General features: G+C 32.2%; 1 protein-coding gene across 1 annotated transcript; it reads right to left on the reverse strand.

Annotated features, from left to right (window-relative positions):
- Window positions 1-263: 263 nt before the first annotated feature.
- LOC137932002 (phospholipid-transporting ATPase ABCA3-like) lies at window positions 264-22,596 on the reverse strand. The gene is made up of 31 exons (XM_068775539.1): window positions 22,477-22,596; window positions 22,099-22,318; window positions 17,908-18,167; window positions 17,265-17,438; window positions 16,679-16,923; window positions 16,329-16,439; window positions 16,100-16,241; window positions 15,357-15,536; window positions 15,029-15,241; window positions 14,355-14,458; window positions 13,851-13,983; window positions 13,103-13,332; window positions 12,423-12,588; window positions 12,107-12,340; window positions 11,144-11,285; window positions 10,455-10,564; window positions 9,996-10,384; window positions 9,239-9,448; window positions 8,045-8,149; window positions 7,639-7,810; window positions 7,437-7,562; window positions 6,834-6,957; window positions 6,371-6,492; window positions 4,722-4,846; window positions 4,400-4,583; window positions 3,675-3,836; window positions 2,775-2,932; window positions 1,966-2,062; window positions 1,699-1,890; window positions 735-837; window positions 264-666 (listed from the first exon to the last, which is right to left on the reverse strand). Exons 2-31 carry the CDS (start codon window positions 22,308-22,310, stop codon window positions 486-488), a joined length of 5,106 nt encoding a protein of 1,701 aa, XP_068631640.1. The 5' UTR covers window positions 22,311-22,318; window positions 22,477-22,596; the 3' UTR covers window positions 264-485.
- Window positions 22,597-22,993: the final 397 nt, after the last annotated feature.

The following is a 22,993-nucleotide window of genomic DNA, read 5'->3' on the forward strand; positions in this document are numbered from 1 at the left end:
ATGAATTTTGATTTGTAAACAGACTTTTTAAATCTAGCAATACTTTACGGACATGTTGAAGTGTTACATTTATTAACTATCTTTTAGATATTAATATAATTTTGTTAATTGTTTCAATCCGAGTAAATAACTATAACAACATTAATAGCAACAGTTACGAATACACATCTAAACATTAAACACGCATAAAAATAATAAATATCGAAATTTTTAAAATCTGTAACTAAAGCTTTCCGAATTAAATATTTAGTGTAAATACTCTAATAAATTTAGCTAATATGAAGAGATTCATATAAACGAGGTCACGTGAGTTTTGATTTTGCAAATAAATACGTAATCAGTCACTGGTTTAAAGTAAAATTGTCTATGGTAAAATTCGAATGTAAAAAAATCTTAAAAACGTAAATGATTATTATCCTTCAACTATGCAAGTTAAAACACCGTAATTGCGACAAAACTTTTGATGAGAATATAATCATGGTGCATTATTCTTTGTTACCCTGCATCCTTGTGAAGCTAAGGAAAACTTGTTCAAGAGTGGTTTGAGACACCGAGTAATCTTCTATCGGGTACTCTTGTCGGGCTTCTTCCATTACGTGAAATACGCGCCACCAAGGCAGGTCAGGATCTTTCAAATAATATGTGCTGATACCCAGGTATGTTTCACTGTAATAATTTCGAATGTTTTAACGAAGGCTCATATTATATCTACGGTTATATTAAAAAATACTTACCTCAATTTTGAATCCTTAAAATTGTCTACAATATACTGATTTATACTGGCAATGTTGCTGTTTCTGTCTGGTCCGGATTTACATTTAACTATTAAAGTGTAACCTGTGAACATGAGAGCAAAACAAGATTAATAAATAATAATTATTATTCATCCATATATTTTCTAATCATTGTAATAAAGCTGACCTAAAAAAGCCAGAAGCCTAATTTATTTTATTAAAAACACAATTATCTGTATTTTTAAATAAAACATTTTGTGTTTAAAATACTTATATTTTAAGACAAAGGCGAAGAGGTAGATAAATTACTAAGGTATAGAGTTATTCTTTATTATAGATATATAGATACTTTAGGATCTTTACAGACCATTATAAAAATATATTGTAAATTATATTTTAATAAAGAGTGAACATATTCAAACTATATTATACTTGCTAATATATATTATGTTTGTTGTTCATAGTAATACAGGTAGATAGACTTATACAAGCGCGTTGTTCCAGAAATACTAACGAAAGACCTTTGGATGAGATATTTAGTCGGCGGATACAGCTAGGATATGTCAACAGCTTATTTGCAGTAAATTTAACGTTTATTACATTTCGTTCGTATTACTTGTAAAAAATAATCGAAAAAAAAAATAAATACGTTGCGTTAATGCCTGAGAAAGTAAATTTTTAAAAGTAAAATGCAGTTGAAATATTACTTCCGTCTCACTGTAATGTCTCTTATCCGGTAATGTGACATTAAGACTTGTGTGTTTAAATAATTCATCATCATAATTATTTCCGCCGCATGACGTCTACTGTTGGATATAGGTCTCCTCTGTAGATTTGCAATAAGACCGGTTGAAATCTGTCCTCCTCTAGGTTGTCATACGTAACGCAGAGTATTATAACTATAACGCAAAAAATAATAAATAAATTGTATCGTTACTGATTAGAGCCAACTCTATAAGTTTACCTTGTGAGAATTTATTCTTAAGATGTTGTAAGGGACCGAGGCAGTAAAGTCTTCCGTTGACCATAACAGTGAGCCGAGAGCAGAGCGCCTCGCATTCTTCCATGCTGTGTGACGTCAGCACCACGCTGCGCCCCGAGATCACAGCCTCGCTCACACATGACCACACCAGACGTTTTGAGGCCGGGTCCATACCTGATAAAATTATTAATATAAACGATGAGTGGTCGATTTTCACATTCTAAGGTACCAAATTATTCCGATATTAACCTGTGGTTGGTTCGTCAAGGAATATGAGAGGCGAGTCGCCTAACAAAGCGAGCGCTGTGCTGATTTTTCTTTTAGTACCGCCGCTACATTGATGAACCTATACAGACAATTATTGTTGATTATTTCATTTCATTTTATGTATTTACCACTTATTTACATATACATAGGGTAAAGATAAATTTGACATTTCTTTATATTACTTTTTTTAAGTCAATGTATGCGATCTCCGAGGTCAAACACAAGATGCAAACAAAATAAAACATGTCATGTAAACGTCTACTTTTTAATTAGTACACCGGTATTCTAAATTAATATAAATAAGTTCAGGTTTTATTTTATTGTTTACAAATATAGATTGTGTTCAGATAAAATTATTATTAATTTATATAAAGTGGCATATGCAATCGATAACATTGTGTTCCTGTGATCTCCTTTTCAGTCGATAGACTGCAAAGGTTCAAGGTCTCCCCTAAAGATCGCTATGGTAACAGTTCTTGGGATGTCCGCATCCATCGACTTCCCGCAGCCTCAACTATGTCGTCGGTGCTCGTGGTCACCACGTCAAGTAATCATCTTCAATACCCCAGTGTACTGAAGATGATTAAAGACTTTCGTTTTCAACCATTGCCGCATTTTGGGCGATAAGATGTTTAGGAGCTTTTAATCTCAAAATACGAGATGATGTTGCGTTTAGTTTAAGGATGCTAAAATAAAGACGAAGGAATTATCATAGATAAAAATATCGTAAGAGCTTATACGCCTATTTTATTCCATCGTTCTGTACTGTTTGATTCAATTGTAATGTTTACCATTTTATCATAATGTCTCTTGAAGCCAAGCATTCCGGCTAACCGTAGCGCCCTAGCGGATCCCACTCTGACTGGTATACCGCGTAGTAAACAGAATATTCGGAGCGTTTCCCGCGCTGTCAAATTATCAAACAGCGCGTCAAATTGAGGACAGTAGCCTGTAATGAAAAAATGCATGCATATTATAATTTTAATACTAACAAAAAATAATTAAGTTATTTACGTATTGTTTCTACTTTACGATCATAACATGTTGCTTAGATAGACGTGAAATAAAATATAAACAATATTATTTAACGCACCTACTGTGTTAAGAAAAAACATCCATTACTATGATATCACATATAATTTTGTAGTTATAATTTCGTACAAAAAAATTGTTTAGGGTCGACTGCAAGAACCATTTATAGCAAAAATTAGATCAGTGAAATCTAAAAAATTTGCCTTTTAACCTTCCAGCGGGTACACTCTAAAATATATTAGGAGGAAGTGGACGAAATGAGAGAATATTATAAAAATTATTCTGATTTTGAAAAAATTGGAAATGTAATAAATTCGAGATAGGGATAAATATACACTCTGTAATTTATTTATATAACTAATTCGTGTCATCTCAAACTATAGCACTTATATAATAAGCTTGGTCAGAATAATCTAAAAATAAATATAAGCAAGAATGAATTTTAGGAAATTATACCCACAGAAGACAGTGCGGATACCTAATATTGATAGAAAGGATTATCTTGAAGATATCTGCTGGCGAGAAGTTGGCATATATAAAAACAAATGAATGAATTTTTTCTTTTTAATTTTTTTTTCTTTGACAATATCCATAGTGGTACAGCCAGCTTCATAAAAATGAGTTTATGAAACAAACTTTTAAAGCAACGATTATCATACCAATGTGCCGGTGGACGTCTTGAACGTGAGTTTTGATAGAGAGCCCATGTACGAATGCGTCTCCGCTGGAGATGCGCGTGTCACCCGTCAGCATGCGGAACGTGCTTGTCTTGCCCGCGCCGTTCACGCCCAGCAACCCGAAACACTCGCCCTTATGCACCGCTGAGGACAATATTATTTTTAATTTATAGCTCGAGTATATTTCACTGGCCACTCGGAACAATAATTGAAAAATAAAAAAGTATTGTTATGTAGTGTTATTATAAGATCAGCTACCGTGTGGAGACCTTACCATAAAAGGCATTCGGAGTCGCGTACTTTAGGACGGGGGCCATAATCTCCCAATTGTTACGTTGACTCTGAGGCGGACAATACGATCGTCGAGCCATACGACCCGTTTAGTGTATAGATGGTAGGGTTAGGTGCAAGGTCAACATGTATAGATAATACAGCAACTAATGGCATACTATCTAAAAATCAATAGTTACGGAAATACATATTGACAAAATTGTAAAAAAAAGCGTTCACAAGATTAGGTTTGTTCATTTTTTTTTCGTCTCATCGCAAAAGAAAAAAGTTATAATATCATACATTTCAGAGCACTTTATTTACATTACCCCCTTCGAACTTTTTCTGCCTTTTACGAATCATTCATCATCATCGTTAAAAGTAGTGGAAAATACGCTTCTGTCTTTAAGAAGGCGAAGCATTTACGAGTTACGTACCAAAAGAGAGACGATTAACAGCGAGAAAGTCTTTAAAAAACTTGGTCAGATCTCTGCACACGAGACTCTGTTGTCCGATCTCCGGTCTGGTAAGACCTTGGACGTAGGCACGCTCGGCTCCCACGTCGCCGTCCTCTCTCACGTCTACTGCTGGTGGTCTGTGGGAACTCTGCTTGTAAAATACCTGAGGCAAATAAAGAATAAAAGTTAGAAATATTATGTATTATGATTATGATAAACATGGTAGTGTTTGTTATATTTTTAAATTTAATAGTTTCAACACGTTTAATCTTACCGTCAAGTGAATGTTACCTTTTCTTACCTTATTAATAATTTCGTATTCTCGAATAAGCAAAATTATGAAGGCAATGGAACCAACAAGAACCATCATAAATAAATATCGGCCAATACCCGGTTCGCTCCATTTCAGGAATGGATCATCTTCAACTGTAAGATACAGTTTAATATTATTATATATATTATAACAATAATACAAAAACATTGTATAATCATATAGTAATATCATCATCATAGGTGCTCAACCAGCTAACTCCGAAAACCATAACAACGCGGGTAAGCCACCAAGTAAACAGGAGGTAGAATCAGAAATAAACGTTAAGAAAATAAAACATAACAAAAAATGGTGATCTGTGATAAATAGTAAAATATACATTATATGTTACTATTTATCACAGCACACATATTATAAGAAGGATAATACACAAATGTGATAAATCTGTGATATTTGAGGAACGAAGCTAAGGAAGTGAAGCGATGAATAAACGGAAATTAGTTTGGAAAAGAATGAAAGAAGGGGAAAGATAGAGGATCTTAAGAGGAACGATACAAGAATTTAAAAATAACAAAAAACGATGTGAAAAAAATGAATATAAGAGAAATAAAGACCCTGTCTCAAAATGAAAAAAAAAAAAAAAACCTTAACCAAGTCGCCTATCGATCTTTGCGCTTGCTGATCCGTGGCCTCCACTCTAGAACCTTAAGGCCTCAGCGGCCACTTAAGATGTCAATCCGCTTCATCAGTTACTTTCACTTGTCTATGGATCTCCTCATTCCCGATTTGATCTCGTATTGGGAATAAGGAGATCCGTTTTGTAATGTCAAGAATAAAAATTCAAAGAAATTACAAGAATAGAAGTTAACAAAATGGCGTAGCGCAAATAATGGTTTTGCTTTTGCGTTCAGTACGGTAGTAAATTACTTTGGCTTAGGTAATAGGCGTACCGATAATCTAATTGTTCCATTAGAAAGACAAGTGTAAAGTGACAATAATCATTACGCTAAAAGTACTGAAAGCATACTAATCTTTTTTCAAGTTGTCGACAGTATTTATTTTCAATAACACTACATTAATAGTTTCTGATAATTGATAAAATACCATTTCAAAAAAATTAGAAACATTAATAATTGCACAAAGAAGACTCATTACAAACGAATATCATTGTATTTACGAATCATTGTAATTAAAATTACTATAATATAAATACATGGTTAAAGAATAAAAGTATGGATTTCTATAAAAGCAAAAATGACTGTTTAGAGATAGAGAGAGAGAGAGAGAGAAAGCCAGAGGGAGAGAGAGGGAAGACGAGACAGAGACAGAAATATACACAATTATTTTGTTATTGTTTAGTTTACATTTATTTAGTTTGATTATGCCTACACCTATTACTTGGTATTGTTTAGGAGTAGCGAAGTTTTTTATTTCTATCTAGAAGGCTTCAACCTCAAAATATAATATAAATTACTAAGTTTATGTTACTCAATCTAAACTATTTATTAAAAAAATATTTTGTTGTTTATATATATTATTGAAAGCGAACATCATAACTCTAATCTAATAAACAACATTAATCAAAGAGATACATAATAAAACTAATATTCGCACGACCAAAGCCGTGACGCAAATTGTATACTACGTATTACATTGAAGGTACATGAAGACTCACTTACTACAACAAACCGAGATGTTGAGATGCGTGCAAATAGAGTGCCGGGTACAATTCTCGATGTTTACAAATTGTTCGCACAGCCCGTCGCAAGCCAACATAGAAAACGATGACACGCACATGTCCCTGTGAAATATAAACCAAAGGCATACAGCTGTAATTTGTAACAAAAATAAATGTAAATCATCATCTTTACAGGCATAACATGTCCACTACTGGGCATAGATCTCTATAGATTTCCAACAGGACCCATTTCGACTATATTGACAAGGTTATCAGTTCACCTTGTAAGTAGGTAGACCACCTATGCTCTGTTTGACAGTCCGTGGTCTCAACCTTAAAGCCCCAGCGACTACCAAATAAAACAAATATTAATTCTTTCAAATAGACTTTGCTAAGCTTCTTTATACATATGTGTTTTTACGTAGACTACCATCAGACTAAGGTAATTAAAGAGTCAGATTTACCTGAAACTGCGACTAATGCAATAAAGTGGCAACGGTGAAAATATCCAATCAAAGATGTGTGCATAATAAGGGCTGCCAACTTCGGGCAACCTCAACACCTCGGTTATCAGGAACGGCATGCATCCTATAAAACAAAAACAATCTTTATTTTTATATCATGGCATCAGCTCATCTTTACTGAATTACAGAAGCCAGTGTATTCGCAATTATAGTAATAATAATTATTTTTTATTATATTTTATTGATTACTATTCTTAACAACCTAAATCTATGTTTAAAATAATTCATAAATCCTTAAGAGAAATCTTCATAATAGTATGTATATGAGAGAAAAAAGAACATAATTACTACCAAATAAAACTACAAAAGTATAAAAGAACTTCATAACAAATATTAATTCAGATGCAGACAAATATAAAGCTTTTGGTATGTGTGTTTTGTGAGGTATGTGTTTGTATATATGAGTTTGCATCAGCACAGCAATTTGAAGTGAATTTCCTGGTCATCACTGTCATTAGCATTGGCATTAGGAAGTAAACAAACGTAAACAAAAGAAATATTTTTAATGTTTATCTGTTACTACAAATGGTAAAAACGACTTACCACAAAAAATGTTCATAAAGCACATTTTTGAAAAACCTGTAGCAGCAGCTTCAAAATAAAACGAAGCCAAATAATGCAGTGGTATTGTCGCCACGGAGAAAACCATTAACACCAATAGGACTCTTCCTGTAACAAAAAAACAGACAAAAATAAAATAATCCTAAATGTAAAAATGGTCACTATATACTGAAACCATAGTCACCTAGTTCGGCAGGCGTAGACAATGTGTTTTCTTGGAAACATGCAAGAGTAAGTACAATACATAAGTACACAAGGAAAAGCCAAACCCAGTCCCACACAAACGCGGTGCCCCACATTACTGCTGGACGGACTCCTGAAACTCGTTGCAGTAACTTTGCTCCACTTATACGCTCCTGAAATCAAATATAAACCAATTATTATTAAAATATATTTCACTGTTGCTTAAGATGCTACCAGTTCGTACATTAAAACAATGACATGTAATATATTCGTCATGACTAATTTAAAAATAAATAAATGGATGCAATGTATGATCTCTATAATAGACAACATTTAATATGTACGAGTATAACATAGTGTCTGTTTTAAAGCACAAGTCACACACATTAAATTTAAACAGAACTTACTTTAATGACAAACAGGACAAGAAAAGACGTGACGAAAGCCATGCAAAATCCGATATTAAATGCGAATTGAAATCCCATACTGCTTCCCGTTGCCATGACTCTCACCTAAAAGTACAAATAAAATAAACATTTGATACCCGAAATTACAAATTAATTCTTATTTAAGTATTACTGCTAAATTTTCAACTAAATAAATAAAATATATTAATACCAAGAAAACCAGGTATGTTGCAAGAAAAAATTTAGTAAAAAAATTGTGAAATGAAGTCTGAAAGTGATAATGAATATTTTATCTATTCAATTAACGCCACAGATAAAAATAAAATACAGGATCCAAAATTGATTGCACATGTTATCTTCGCAATAATTTATAATCACTATTATTAAAGCCATAGGACATCGACTGCTTGACATAGGCCAAAGATTTAATACGATGGTTATAAGCGGCCAGGGTCACACATATGTATAAGTGAAGAAAAAAACAATCTTGCTTAAAAATATTTGAAATTTAAGGTTTTTCCCACTCATCCGGAGTCTTGTAACAAAAAAAAAAATTAAATACTTATTTATCTTTAAAAATGTTATTTTCTTATTGATTGTGTAGCTTTACCGTGTTTGAGTGACCGTGGCAAGGTTTTCCCAAACTTCTTTACATAAACTAAGTTCCATGGCTTTTCAAGGGATCCTTGGGGCCCAAGCCTTTACATTAGATATTCCTCCTTAAGATCTAGACCCTTTTTAACCTATTTCTTACGGCTTGGAGACCTATTGTCCTTTAATTACTTTTCTTTTTTAGTTATCAATTTTGTGCAATTTTCTGCCATGTCCATGTTTGTCTACTTTTTCACTTTCTTACATCTTCTGTTTAGTATTGTTCCTATTCTATTATAATCCTTCATTTCATTTTTTTAAAAGTCTAATTACCTATGGACTACTTATGTTTTGCTTATATTTATTAAGAATTATTCCTTTGATTATATTTTTTTCTGTATTATGTGTTTTTATTTGCTACTTCTTTCTACTGCTAACTTTTTGAATTTCCATGGCGTATTCAGGTCTAGATCTCCAAAAGAATCCGAGGAATTGGATTGCCTCGTCATTATATACGCGTTTAGAACTGCGATTTAGGGCTGACCAAATACTGGCTTGTTACATTAAGTGTTGCCACACATTGTGATTTAAGTTAAAACTTACCAAATTTTCTATAGAGTATGGTAGTGGATGATTGATTATTCGTAAAGAGCTCCCGGGTGAAACAGCGTTCAGAATTGCGTTGTTAACGAGTGCGAGCGAGATAGCAGAGTCGTGGTAGCCATAGTTGCTAAACCAGGCGGTGATACGGTGTGGTGTGAAAGTAGCACCTATGAGGTTCTCATACCGCGCACGGGCTAGGTCAGCCTCGCACTGTAATAATACACTTTATTATTTGCAATATATTTTACACTATCTAATTGACTTAAATAATTCCTTATCGATTTTAGTACATAATAATTATTAGTATTATGTAAATAATAACAATATACAGAGGAATTGTTTATTAGTGTAAAGGTTAAAGAGGTGAATGTTTAGATAATTTGCTGTCAGTTAACACTATTCCATAAAATTAATGGCTTAATAAATAATAACTAACAAATGAAAGAGCGTTTTCTGAGATATCACTTTATACAGGTTGATTGGAAAAAAGTATGAAGTCTTAAAACCTTTTTGCCAAATACGCTATACATTCACCTCTTTAGAGCTTATATTCAATAGGATTCATGATTACATTGGAATTCAAGAACGATTTCAAAATTAGAACACAAACAAATTGAATTTATTCCATATTAATTTCATTCCGTTAGTGAAAAACGATGTTTTGACAAAAAAAAAGTTAAATGCGATTTACGAGTTTGTGGTATATTTTATATCATTTATAATGATCACTTATACATATAATTGATTAAAAACTTACCAATTTCATATAAAATTTTCCTAAATTCATAGTTCCTAAATCATTAATCGTCATTCCGGGGTATGTAGATGACTTAAAATAATCCTTATATGCCAACATAGCTCTGTTTTCTAAACTATTATCAGTTAAATTCAAACTTTGTGACATCAGAGTCTCCGTGGTTCTAAAACCGCTCTTTAAACTTAATTCTAATGGCGGTAATTGTGACATAAACTTCCAAGACCGAGCTATTATTACAGATAATGTAATATTTATTATCGGAGTTACGAACTGAATAAATGCAGCCAGTTTATTCCTCATTGTGTTGTAAATCAACTTTAAAAACATAGCTTTTATATGATTTTTAAGTAATGGGAGTCCTTTGACTTTCTCTATAGGGTCGTTTATCACTGAAAACAATAAAATAAATAAATTAAATGAATTATTAGGAGCTATTGCATCACGAATTAAGACAATTACCTGAGTTGTTTTGATGGATCTCCATAGGTACAATAGCAACGGAGTCATTCATACCGATGTAGTTATTTCTTTTAGTCGGGGACACTTCAGAATTGTCTTCAATACCGGCTCTAAAAATTTAGCAATTTTGGATAAATAAAGCTAGATAATAATTATTATTAAGACTCATAAGATAAGATTCCATAAGCTAATAACTATGATGTGTAACTACAAAGCATATTATTACCAAAGTTTAATACAACGGGGATATTAAAGGTCTTATTATGGGTTAAGTAAAAATTATATTGGTAATGATGGTAATATGAAGAAATTAAAATAGTTAATTGATATATTCACTATTATAACGAATTATATCTACAATACCTAGTTTAAGAAACACATTACAACAAATAACTTACTGAGGTGTTAAACATGAATTCCTGGATACTATACCAGGGATAGTCATCATAAATGAAATTTAATGTAAGGTGAAGAAAGTAAAGTACTAATCTATAACATAACTATAATATATATAATAACTATAATAACATAACTATAATATCTATAACATAAATATAATACACGATGTATAAAAAAAATTTAATTGTGGTGGACTTTATTATCGATTTTAAATTATAACCAGAGATACATTCAGTTAAAACTGTGTGATTATCTGAATTAAAATCTGGTTTAAAAATATAAAAACTTACTTCATAAATACTTCTTCAAGACTAGTAATTGATAACCCATAGCTAGAGACATGCAACGATTCTCTCTTCTCTTCAAAGTTCTTCAACATATCAGGAAATTTGTTAACATGCTCATTCGGCAAGATGTATGTTAGTTCAGAGCCTGTAGTGCGAAACAAATATATTGGAAAAATAACAGAAGCATTACACTTGAAAATACATTATCGTGTATTAATTTTTGTACATAGTTAAGGATACACAAATCCCAAAATATTTACATTAAAAGAAAATTTCCGACAAAAGTGTAATTTATTGATTTTCTTCCAAACTCGAAGCCTCACGCTAATGGTTTTAGCTATAAACGACCTCTATTGAATTAATCCGATTTGATCGTCCAGAAATCAGAAATGAGGAGTTTCACAGAAAAACCATGGTGACTGTATGTAGCTCGAAGAATTGCCTCTAAAGTGACATATGCGTGGCACATCGCTCTTTCAACGAAATGGCTTTGAGGCCTAAAGGTTGAACGGAGAACAAGAGCCGGTAGACGCCGCATGGGTAGGCCCTCCACTAAGTGGACCGACGACATACTTAAGGTCGCGGGAAGTAACCGGATGCGGTCAGCGCAAGGTCGGTCATCGTAGCGATTATTGGGAAAAGCCTATGCCTTACAGTAGACATATATCGGCTGAAAAGTAGAAGAGTACTCAAAAGGGCCGAAAATAGTTTGATTTGTTGCTATGACAGTGTTATATTTACCTTACAAAATTTAACCGTTTTTTTATTCTATAGACATTAGCGTCCATGCCTTAATTTGTAACTTTTAAAATTATTATTTCCAACTTTTACTCTTGTTCTTGACTATCAGTGGTTACTTGTACTAATTAGATCTGAGTTACCTAAGCTCCTTCTCAAACTATTTCGTAACTCTAACTACGTAGTAATTTTCAGTTTTGTAACAAAAATATTTAAATATTGCTATACCTATATTGGTGTTTTCTTTAACATCTGGCACGTAACTTCTGAAGAATGCCGTTATATTTTCTACGTTGCAGTCCTCCTTTTTCACTATAGTTAACTTGTAACCCAGTCCGTAGTGCTTTTTTAAAAAGTATGGAGTTCCGATGCATTGCAAGCGTCCGCTTGACATGATAGCGATCCTGTCGCCTAGTACATCCGCCTCGTCCATAAAATGCGTTGTGAGGATCATGGTACGACCTAGATATTGTAATAACGTACAAGTCATAAATATAAATAATTATGATGATTAGATTTAGTTTGAATATAAACATCAATTTACCTTTTTTTTCTTTTTGCAACAAATCCCACAAAGATCGCCTCGCAGCTGGATCCAGCCCAGAAGTAGGTTCATCAAGTAATACAACCCTTGAGGATCCACACATAGCAGCCCCCACTGACAGACGTCGTTTTTGTCCTCCCGATAGATTCTTAGATAACACGTCCCTCTTTAAAGAAGTGAATATATAATTTATTACATAAATTTAAATCGTTTCTAGAAATGTGTATTATTGTTATTAAATATAAAATTACTACCATTTTATTTCTGTATTAATTTTGCTAAGGGTTTATGTATATATTTTTATTATCACACATACACAAATTGATACAAGAAAAAGCTTATAACACTATTTCCTTGCAAACAAATCAAATATTTTATAAAAACATTTATATCCTAACAGGTAAAGTAGACAAAAAAATTAAAATCTCATAACCTTTAACTTATTTTAGTTATTTAGTTATTTTCTATTATTAATCAAAAAGGCATAAAAGATATCATATTTAAAAGGCAAAAAAAAGTAAAAAGGTTGGTCTTTGACAACCACTGGATGGACTTAATTAATATGTATAGAGCGGACTTTCATCAAGGTATTAAAAATGAATATACATAGATATTACATATTACATATTATATCATATCATAAAATTATTAATTGAACTAATGAATTTATTAAACCATACCTTTTCTTCTAATTCGAGTAATTTCACAAAATGATTGACCTCATCATCAATTTTATTACTAGACACACCTTTTAATCTTGAATAGAAAATAATGTGTTCGGCGACGGTGAGGTCGGGAAATAGAACGTTGTGTTGTGGACAGATGCCTAGGGAGTTACGAGCCTGTTCTGTTTCTGTCACTATATTGTATCCGTTTATTGAGGCTGACCCGGATGTGGGTGGTACCATACCTGTAATATATCATTACTAAGCATTAAGTGTTACTTAACAATTCATGCCGGATAAACAAATTGGTTTGCAGTTATTTGGATACTTTTCTTTCAAGTTGTATTTTATTTATATATATCTAATAGTCACGTAATTGATACTTCCATAAATTCTTACTACAATGTATCATATGCTTGTAATGACAGCTATATAATTAAGGTTGAGTACTCTGATAATTAACCTTGTAAGTTATCTGGAAAATTATAAAATTTTTCGCAATATTGCTTTTGCAAACTGAGTTGTTATAAAAATACCATCGTTTGCGCGTGCACTTTACTAACATTTTTATAAACTTATAAAATATGTTATATTGAATGTAAATATTTTAATATCAATTGTTAATAGGTTTTTGTTGATATAATTAATTAAAAATACAACAATTATTAATTATTGCAAAAAAGTAACCTTAGTTTAAATATACAGTAATGTTATATAACTAGATGTACGACATACTGCATAAAAAACACTTTTATAAACATACCCGTAAGCATTGATATTGTCGTCGTTTTACCGGCTCCATTGTGACCCAATAATACTGTTATTTCGTTCTCGTACATTCTGAGATTCAAATTATCGACTACTTTTTTCCTTCCTTTGTACACTTTAGTAAGATTCTGTAACAAAATTAAGTACTTATACATATATTAAACGTAAAAAAAATATTGTTATAATTTTATAAAAGGTAGTTTTATTTTTCTTAAATGACAACACTACTCGATCCCGTCACTCTTTAGTGACAACTTCCGGTAAGAGGATTGAGAGAGGTGGGGTTGAAACAGCGTTTTGATTATTGAGTCCGGGAGCTCGTTCGATAACCATCGAATTGATAAGTTGTCTAGTGGAAACTATGCTAGTTGGTCTATAAGAGTATTAAAAGTAGAATAAAAGTATTTACTGTACTGTGAATTGGAGTTTTTTTTTCTGATAATAAACATTTAAATGTAATAGATAGATGCAGTATACAAGAAAATAGGATATAACTGACCTCTATACAAATGCCCATTGGAACACCTTTCGGCTCCTCGTCATGGATGACTTGCAGAAGAGCATCATTATATTCTTTATCCACACCGTTACTTCTGGTTATCCCTTAAAAATATGGTATAATATATCTGAGGCCTCATAAACCAATATCAAGACGAAAACGGGTGATAGGGTAGTCAAAAAATTAACATATATTCAAAATTGTTGACACTCAAAAAATTAAATAAATTTTAGGCACCGTGAATTGTATTTTTGATTACTATGACTACAAATATTTTCTATTTTTTCCATTTTCATGTAAACGTACAAACCTTTTAAAACAAAAATAACGATATACTGCAATCGCCAGATTTTGTAAGAAATTACCACACATAGTCAAACTATGTACTCTAAATTACTGCTAATTCTATCTTTAAAAAATAAGTGTTTCATAACAGAGGTGATTTCATAATTAATCGACTGTGGTTAGCTATTATCTGCCTTATAACTAGTTTTAGGCTTGACGTTGATTCATAGGGTTTTGTATGTTCAGTTTTAAATTACATCGTTTTATTTTCATAAGCTATAGATTTTTATTCATCATTTATTACGATAAATTTATGTATTAAAGTTAGAACATGACTGAACCAAAAGATAAAAGAACTCTTCTAATTAAAAATAAATCTAAAAACTCACTTGCACTTTTCTTTCTATTAGGACACCAAAAGCTTTTTGTAAAAGGAAAATACCATGGTAAAGGTACTCCATATAAGCCTGGTCTAATTTTCTCCACATACATCGCAATCAACATGTATAATATTGTGTCTAATATCAACATAAGAACCACGTGACCTGGTTGAAATTGATCATGGTATGATATCGAAGTGAAAAATTCACTCCACTGTAGTCCTGAAAAAACCTATCAAATTATTTAAACTGTTTATAGAATTGATCCACATACATTGTAATTTTATAACAAACGATTTTTAATAATTTTTGAAATAGAGGTAACATAAAAATTTACCTTTGGAAGTACCTTCACATATTACAATCATTTGAAACGCATAACCCATTGCTGTATTTGATATTAAACTCAACATTAGTTTAGTGGACAAACTGATGTCCTCATACAAAACCTGAGTCAGCATGAATACCGAGTATGTTGAAAACCACGCGAGGCCCATAAATGACGCAGCAGTATTTGCTATAATCAAAAAGAGCGCCATTGAAAATATTATTGATTATCCGTTAGACAGTTTGACCAATTGAAGTCAATTAGCGTCTTCGTTTCATCACATAGTTATGTTGCGAAATTGGCATTTAAAGTCAATATTAAATGATGCAAAAATAACTCTTATGCACTTGGGAAGAATGAAAAGTCACATGACAGTATATGATAAGCCATTACAAACAATTAGACTGACTCATTGTTTTTGATTATATCTTACAGCAGCTGTTCCTGTGTCGTTTTAATTCTACACGTGGATGATGATAAGGAATGAGGTCATGAAAAATACAATACCTACTAAAACAGTTATGTCGTATTTAAATGCTGAACAATGCTTACTTTTGTGTATTATTAACTTAGTATTTTTGTGTTAATAATTAAGGCATTATACTTAATAAAGGAAATGTGAAAACTGCTTAGACTAAAATATTTTTAATAGAAGAAGAGAACCAATTCAATGACCTAAATTTACCAGTAAAATGTAAAATTATAAATCTATTAGAAAATCTTAGCGTTTATTTAATTTATTTATTACATACCTCTTGAAAAGAAAACACTGACCATGAAACAAAAAGCCAGGGAAGCTATAACAAACAGCACCATAAAAAACAACAATACAGGCCATGGAGTGAATGTTAACACAGAATATTTGTCCCCAGCCGCCGTTGAGTTAAATGGAGTCTGCAAAATAATTGTCCATCTTATGTAATTCATACCAAATTAAAATGTCTTGTAATTAATATGTGAACCGATGTTATGAAATCTCACCTTGAATAATATAACCATAAGTATAACTGATATAAAAAGAAATGAGAATTGTTTGATGAACCAGGCGATCCAATGTAACCATGAGGGAAGGCCCATTACTGTCATTGTTTCCTGTAAAAAATATTTATGTGATATTTTTAAAGTTTACAACAAATATAAATATAATGTTAGGTTATCTATATATTTCAAACACAAACATATTATCAATTATTTGATAATAAACATGCTTACATAAGCTTTTGTTGAACAATTTATTATTGCTATTACACGAATGTTATAAGATGGCATGATTTAGAATTGTATTAACCACATACATATTGCTAAATAAACACAAAAATGGAATAAGATACCTTTAACTGCAACTCTTTTTCTGCAGTCACAACTCTTACTGTGTTGACAAAAGTGTATGCAAAACATAACATTATTATCATTGATATAAATCTTTCTAAAGCTATTAATAAATCATCATCTCTATATGCAATCTGAGGTAGACGTTGAAGATACACTTTAGTGTTGATTGACTTTCCAGATTTTTGTTTTATTATTTCCTGTGATACTGCATGTTGAACAGCTAAGAACATCTCTGGAGAATATCCTTGGAAACAAAGATACACAAAAACTGTTAAGAGGGCAGTGTTATTTATAGACCAGTAAAAATAAGATTCATATTGTATCATGATAAATAAATTATTAATGGCTTGTGTATGTATACTTCATGATTTCACATTCAATAAGAAACAGACTCTATTATCTGATTTTTTACCATACTATCTATTTGTATTATTATAAATATCCATTACCTTTTTGCAAAAAATAATAGAGCAAAGTTTTAGTTTAATAACAAGAAATTTGGTTTATTTACAGAAAATAAATTAATGCAAAATTTAAAGGTATAATACACTACAGAAAATTACAATGCTATATTACTATTTTTACCTGGTGTTTTTCCCCCATATGAATCATCTGGATCTCTTGGCCCTGGCCGAGGAAATAAAGGAAATAACAAATTAGTCCTCCAACTGGCTCTTATTGGATGTTCAACCATAGGGGTTCTCATGACCGCAGGAAATCTCAGAGTGACTGAAATGTCATCCGGCCAACTAGTTGCATCTGAAAATGTTATTGATAATTATAGACAAATGTACAATAAACATTTAACTTGTTGATTGCAATTAATTCTAATTGTTGTATTAAGGGGCCACAAGATAATGCATAGTGAAGTTATGTAAATATATGAATAGAAGTAAGTACATGTTTCAGAGATAAATAAAAATTATTTGATACCCCTAACATACTTTGACAAGATGTGATTGAATTCAAACCTATTTTAAGCTTTGATGCAAGTTATTTAATTTTTGTACAGATCATTTATATCCTATTTCTAATGAAAGACCCACTCATGCATACATCATACATTTCATGTTTCAATGAGTTACTTCATAAAGCTTATAAGTTCATCTTGTAAGTAATGAAATTATTAAATACAATTTGGCTTCAGGAAATAATTATATCCTAAGCTCATTTTGTAACAGATAAATGTGGTAATAAATTGAAATTGAAATAAAAAATAAGTACTCACTTGTCATATTGTCATCAAACTGTATGCCAACTAAAATATGATTCATTATATTTGGTTGTGTGAGAGCTTTTTCCAGATCTTTTGAATTATTGAAACCTTTTGGTTGTGGTAGCATTTTTGTGTCAAATAGAAGAGCTAAGAGGCCATTGAGATTATCAAGAGCGACCATAGCCATTGCGTCTTCGGTTACTTTTCTAGTGAGGGGATTTTCAGGAGAGAATGCCAAAGTCCCTTCTCTCTTCGCCGTTGTTAGATTTCCTCTTTAAGAAATAAAATATTTATGTGGTAATTATGTTGTGTCGGTTTTTTTATAGATTTAAAATAAAAATGTCGACATATAAATTACGTAAAGAGCAGTTCATTGTGAGAATCTGAAGTGACGCATTTAGATAATTTTTTTTAATGAGGTCATGAGGCATTATTCCCGATAATCTCGATGCGTCGTTGTAAAACAGTTCTTTGTGGCACCGATATTTAACATTTCTCTCGGCAATATTAGCAACTATAAAGACTAAATATTTTATACGAAAATCGTGCTGATACAAAAAAAAATTATTCGCGGGAGCTGCCATCCATAGAGTGCTTTCAGTCCTCTTCAGTCTTTCGTCTTGGAAGTCGGTTTAACAATTATTATTCATTAGTAATGTAATATTGATTATCTAGTCGCGCTGAGGCTTCTTACAGGGTCACGAGGTGAATCGGCAGAACAGGTCGATACTGTCGTCGCTGTATAATGCTGCAAACTGTTTGTTCTGTAAAGGAGTGGCTACACTTCGGACATTGACTCTATGTACACCGAAAATTCTTTCCGTTAATTGCTATGCAAGAAAAGGAATGGATCAGGATTTTACTATAGGAATTATAAGGTATAAAATATTATGATAACCAGTATAAGATATAATACGTAGGTTAGGGAATTAAACATTTTATTACCATTTTCCTGTTTAAAGTATTATGTAAAATTACGGAACATTTGTATAATTACTTATTAAAAGGCAACAACAATGTTTCCTTAATGTACTCTAATTTACAGAAGCACATCTGAACTTAAATATTGAAAGAGTGAGTTTTTCGTTTTTTTTATTTTTAACAGTATTTCGTCGGCTAGGGTTATATTCAAAATAAGCAGATATTTCAACAACTTTTAACGCTACTATTGAATACAATTAATTAAGTACACAAATTATAATTTGAGTACGTAATAGTTTTTGAGAATCCGATTGCATATTTCTTTATAGTTTATGATACGCTTTTAAAAGTATATTCTGAACACGATAACATCGTCCAGATTAATCGTCACGTCTGCTATTAAAAACGACCTCTGCTGGACATAGTCCTACCCAGAGATTTGCAATAGGATTGGTTGGAAGCAGCTCGGATTCACGGTCTTTCGACGATATTAATAAAGTCTTCTGTTTATTTTGTCGGTGGATGTCCGACTGGAATCAAGAATCTTAAGGCACCAACTGCCACTTCGATTTGCCGATTCGCTTGGTTACGTCGGTTAATTTTTCGTTTGTCTACGGATCTCCTCATTCTTAAATCGATCTTATTGTGTCCCGAGCAAATATCTCTCTCTGTTGCTCATGGGATAAATTAGGCAGACATATTTTGTTTTTTATTTTATTTTATTTAAGTTTATTTTTTTATTTCTATTTAATTTAAGTGTGTTATTCGGCATTCGCTAAAACCCAAAATGACTATGTTCCATATAAGTTATAATATTAGTAGTGTTTGGAATATCTTGAGGGTATATCTCCATTTAATTAGATCATCTATCAAGATTTAATGTTGTAAAATACCGCCAATTATCTGATTAATCTAGAACGTCAGTTACGTCTAAAATAGTTTTTATCACCAACAGTATTTATAATTTAATTTCCTTGACAACTGAATACGCCTTTTTGATTCTTCGAATGCCACGATCTTTTTATCAACAATCCAAATTTAAAAGATCCACGCCGAGTTTAAAGGCGTACTAACAATTTATTTTAATATGTTATTGTTCTGGCCTTTCATATTTTGCCCGTGAATATATTATTATCTACAATATTCAGCGTAAGCCGGTGTTACATAAACCTCTTTGGTAAAACGTTTAATTTAATTTGCAAAAATTATAGTTTCTAGAACACTGTGCAAAAGTTATAGTTTTTAGAATACTGTGCCCTGAGTAATTCTAAGTAAAATATTTCGTTCAAACGGTTCGTCTAGAGACATTAAAAATGTCCTTAAGAGGCTGCTGTTTTTTAGCGTGTTGTGTGAACTGGATTATTTATATCGCCAGATACTGCTTGGTACGCAGAGAACATGACATCATTACCAGCTGGCCTTACGCGTATGCACGATCCTCGAAGATAGTTTACGTTTAGTACACGCAATCAATTTTGTAAGGTGAGCTTTCGATGTAGTTTACGCTCGGATTTCGTTGCAGTAACGTTCAACTTGTACAAACTAACACAGGTTACAATGGTACATATATGTATATGCCAACATTGGCAGCGCTCATATAACTCTCGAGAAAAGCTAGAGGCATGGAATAATGTTGCCAAGTCCTTCTAAAGAGCCTCGTTCATTTCAATGGCTAGATTTACCAGTTAGATTTACGTAAGTATTAATAAAGCGTAAGCCACGATTTTGTTCTTTTAATTATTGAAGCACATGTATTTAAGTTATTGTAATCTTCAAAATAAATTTGTTGATTAATTTTATCTAGTGTATTCGGATTCCAATGGAATTCCGTTTACTTTTCCTGTTTAAATTAATTTAATATTCCTTAAAGGATCTACGAATCTTAATCTACCATAGGCCTTATAAGAAGGCTCAAAATTACCCAGAGAGCAAAAGAGAGGAGAGCTACGCTCGGAGCTTCGTTGCGATCAAAAATGAGAATATTAACAGAAAAACCAAATTCACCTGCGTAGCTCCAAGAATTGCTGGTGTAAGTGACAGTCGGCGTGACCCATCCCTCCTGCAACTGAGCCGAAAGGTTCTCGAGCTGCGACCTTAAGCCAGTAAACACGGCTAGGAGCCTATCCACAAGATGGACCGCCTACATAGATAAGGTCCCGGGCAGAAGACTAGATACGGGCAGCGCATGACCGATCATTGTAGCGATTTTTGGGGAAGGCTTATTTATTACAATGGGCGTCTTTCGGCAACATGATAATGATGATGATAATCTACAAGGTTTTACCTATTACTAAAATAATCAAGTTTCCCCCGGTTTTTCTGATATTGCTAGGGAAGAAGGAAAGCCGGAAAGTTAGGAGATGAGCTATCACCAGAAAGAATTTAATGTACTCACGTGAACATAGTTCGGTCGATGTACACTCGTATACGGCACGATGTTTCTGATTCTTAGCTCTGTATGCGATTTGAAATACACAAGCCTAAGAAAATATTTGAAAACGGAAATCTGGCGCGTAAACGACTGCAAACTTGCTACCGACACTCCGATTTCGTATACCGTTGTTTACTCGAAAAAACACGAAATTAGTTAAAAGTTGCTTAATTAACATAGAGATACTTCCCGTCAACCGGGCGCGAGTAACTGGTCGTACACCAAATTTTGCAATAAGCATTCTTTTTGGGTAAAAGTGTTTGTTTAGAACTCATTAGTATTTGTTTTTAGCTTAACCCAGTAATTCTGATCGCATGTTGCACTCTGCCTCCATATAATTTTTTCTTAAAAAAGAGACTGCACGTTTTTGTAGTATATAAATCACAAATTGGCATTTCAAAAAAAAAACACTGTTTTGATTGAGTTTATAAAACATAGCACATGGTCCAAACAAACATGTTCTTTATGATTGTAAGAATTACTATCCACATTATACGAATTATTTAGGAGGTTAACATACCATTTGGCGATGTTTTGAATACGCCCGGTCAATGGAAAATTACCGAAATTTACTATTTAAAACAATCTAAATTTGCGACGAAAGGTCTATGTGAAGTGAAATATCTCTACTTCATATAAATTACTTAAGGTGCGGATTCCGCCAATGAAACATTGTGTTATTCCTGGTAAACTCGCTTCGCTGTTCAGTAGGTGTTAAGAAACAGCGGCAGTTTCCCGGTGGCATGTGAATGTGTCAGCGGATGCCATATCGCACCGATACTTAACATATTGAGCCTAGTTTATTTAAACACAAACAAAAAAACATAACATCAATTTAACTTTGTACTCACAATGTTCTTCCACTTATATTGAAGTATGTAGGGAGAAACGGTTGGTACATAACATCTGGTTTTGAGTTTGGATCCACAAGGCATCTTATTAATATCAAAAATAATGAAAATATCACTGGCGATGCTATTTCGAAAAGAGTTTGCCATTTGTGTCTTCTTTGTAATAAAAAGTTTTTCCAGATGAGAAGTTTTAATTTTTCATAAGACGACATTTTTTTCGCTAAAATAAAAATATTAAGACAAATAAACTTTGAAATATGATTTATACACGGAAAACAATAATATGTAAAATAAATCATTTCACTAAACAAACGGGTAATAAAATCAATGTGAAGAATATTCGATCGGGTTTTTCCAAATATATAAAAAAGCGCTCACCTATTCATCGCAATGTGTTATTGATTGCTACAGAAAATTTTGTGTCCTTGTTAGGACGTAGAATGTTCGTTTAATAATTTAATAGTTACAATTGTAATTAAAATTCACAAAACCAATAGCAAGAGGCGTTTCAGAAACTGTAATTGATGAAATTGGTGTTTGTCAAAGCTGTCACTGCCAGACTTCCACAGATTAGTACCACAAATATCATTAGAAACTGAACAACTGAAACATATACAGAATTTACAAGTAAATTTTATTTTATTTTATTTTAAATAAACATTCCTTAACTATTTCTCTTGTAGGTTTTTTTACGTACGTTAATTTTTTTTGTTCAAAAATTCTTCACGTCCGATTAATTGCAGCGCCATCTATTAATCTTCTTCAGTAATATTGTCAAAAAATTCCGTTCATTATAGGTAACAGCGGGCTTGAAAGAGCCGTGCAGTTTTTAAACTTTAGTTGATATTACTATGCATTGCTCATAACAATAAAAAAATATTTTACTTGCACAATT

This window comes from Battus philenor, unplaced genomic scaffold, assembly GCF_028537555.1.
Source record: "Battus philenor isolate CCGP_79_NKW_IND1 unplaced genomic scaffold, ilBatPhil1.0.hap1 SCAF_9, whole genome shotgun sequence".
NCBI lineage: Eukaryota > Metazoa > Arthropoda > Insecta > Lepidoptera > Papilionidae > Battus > Battus philenor.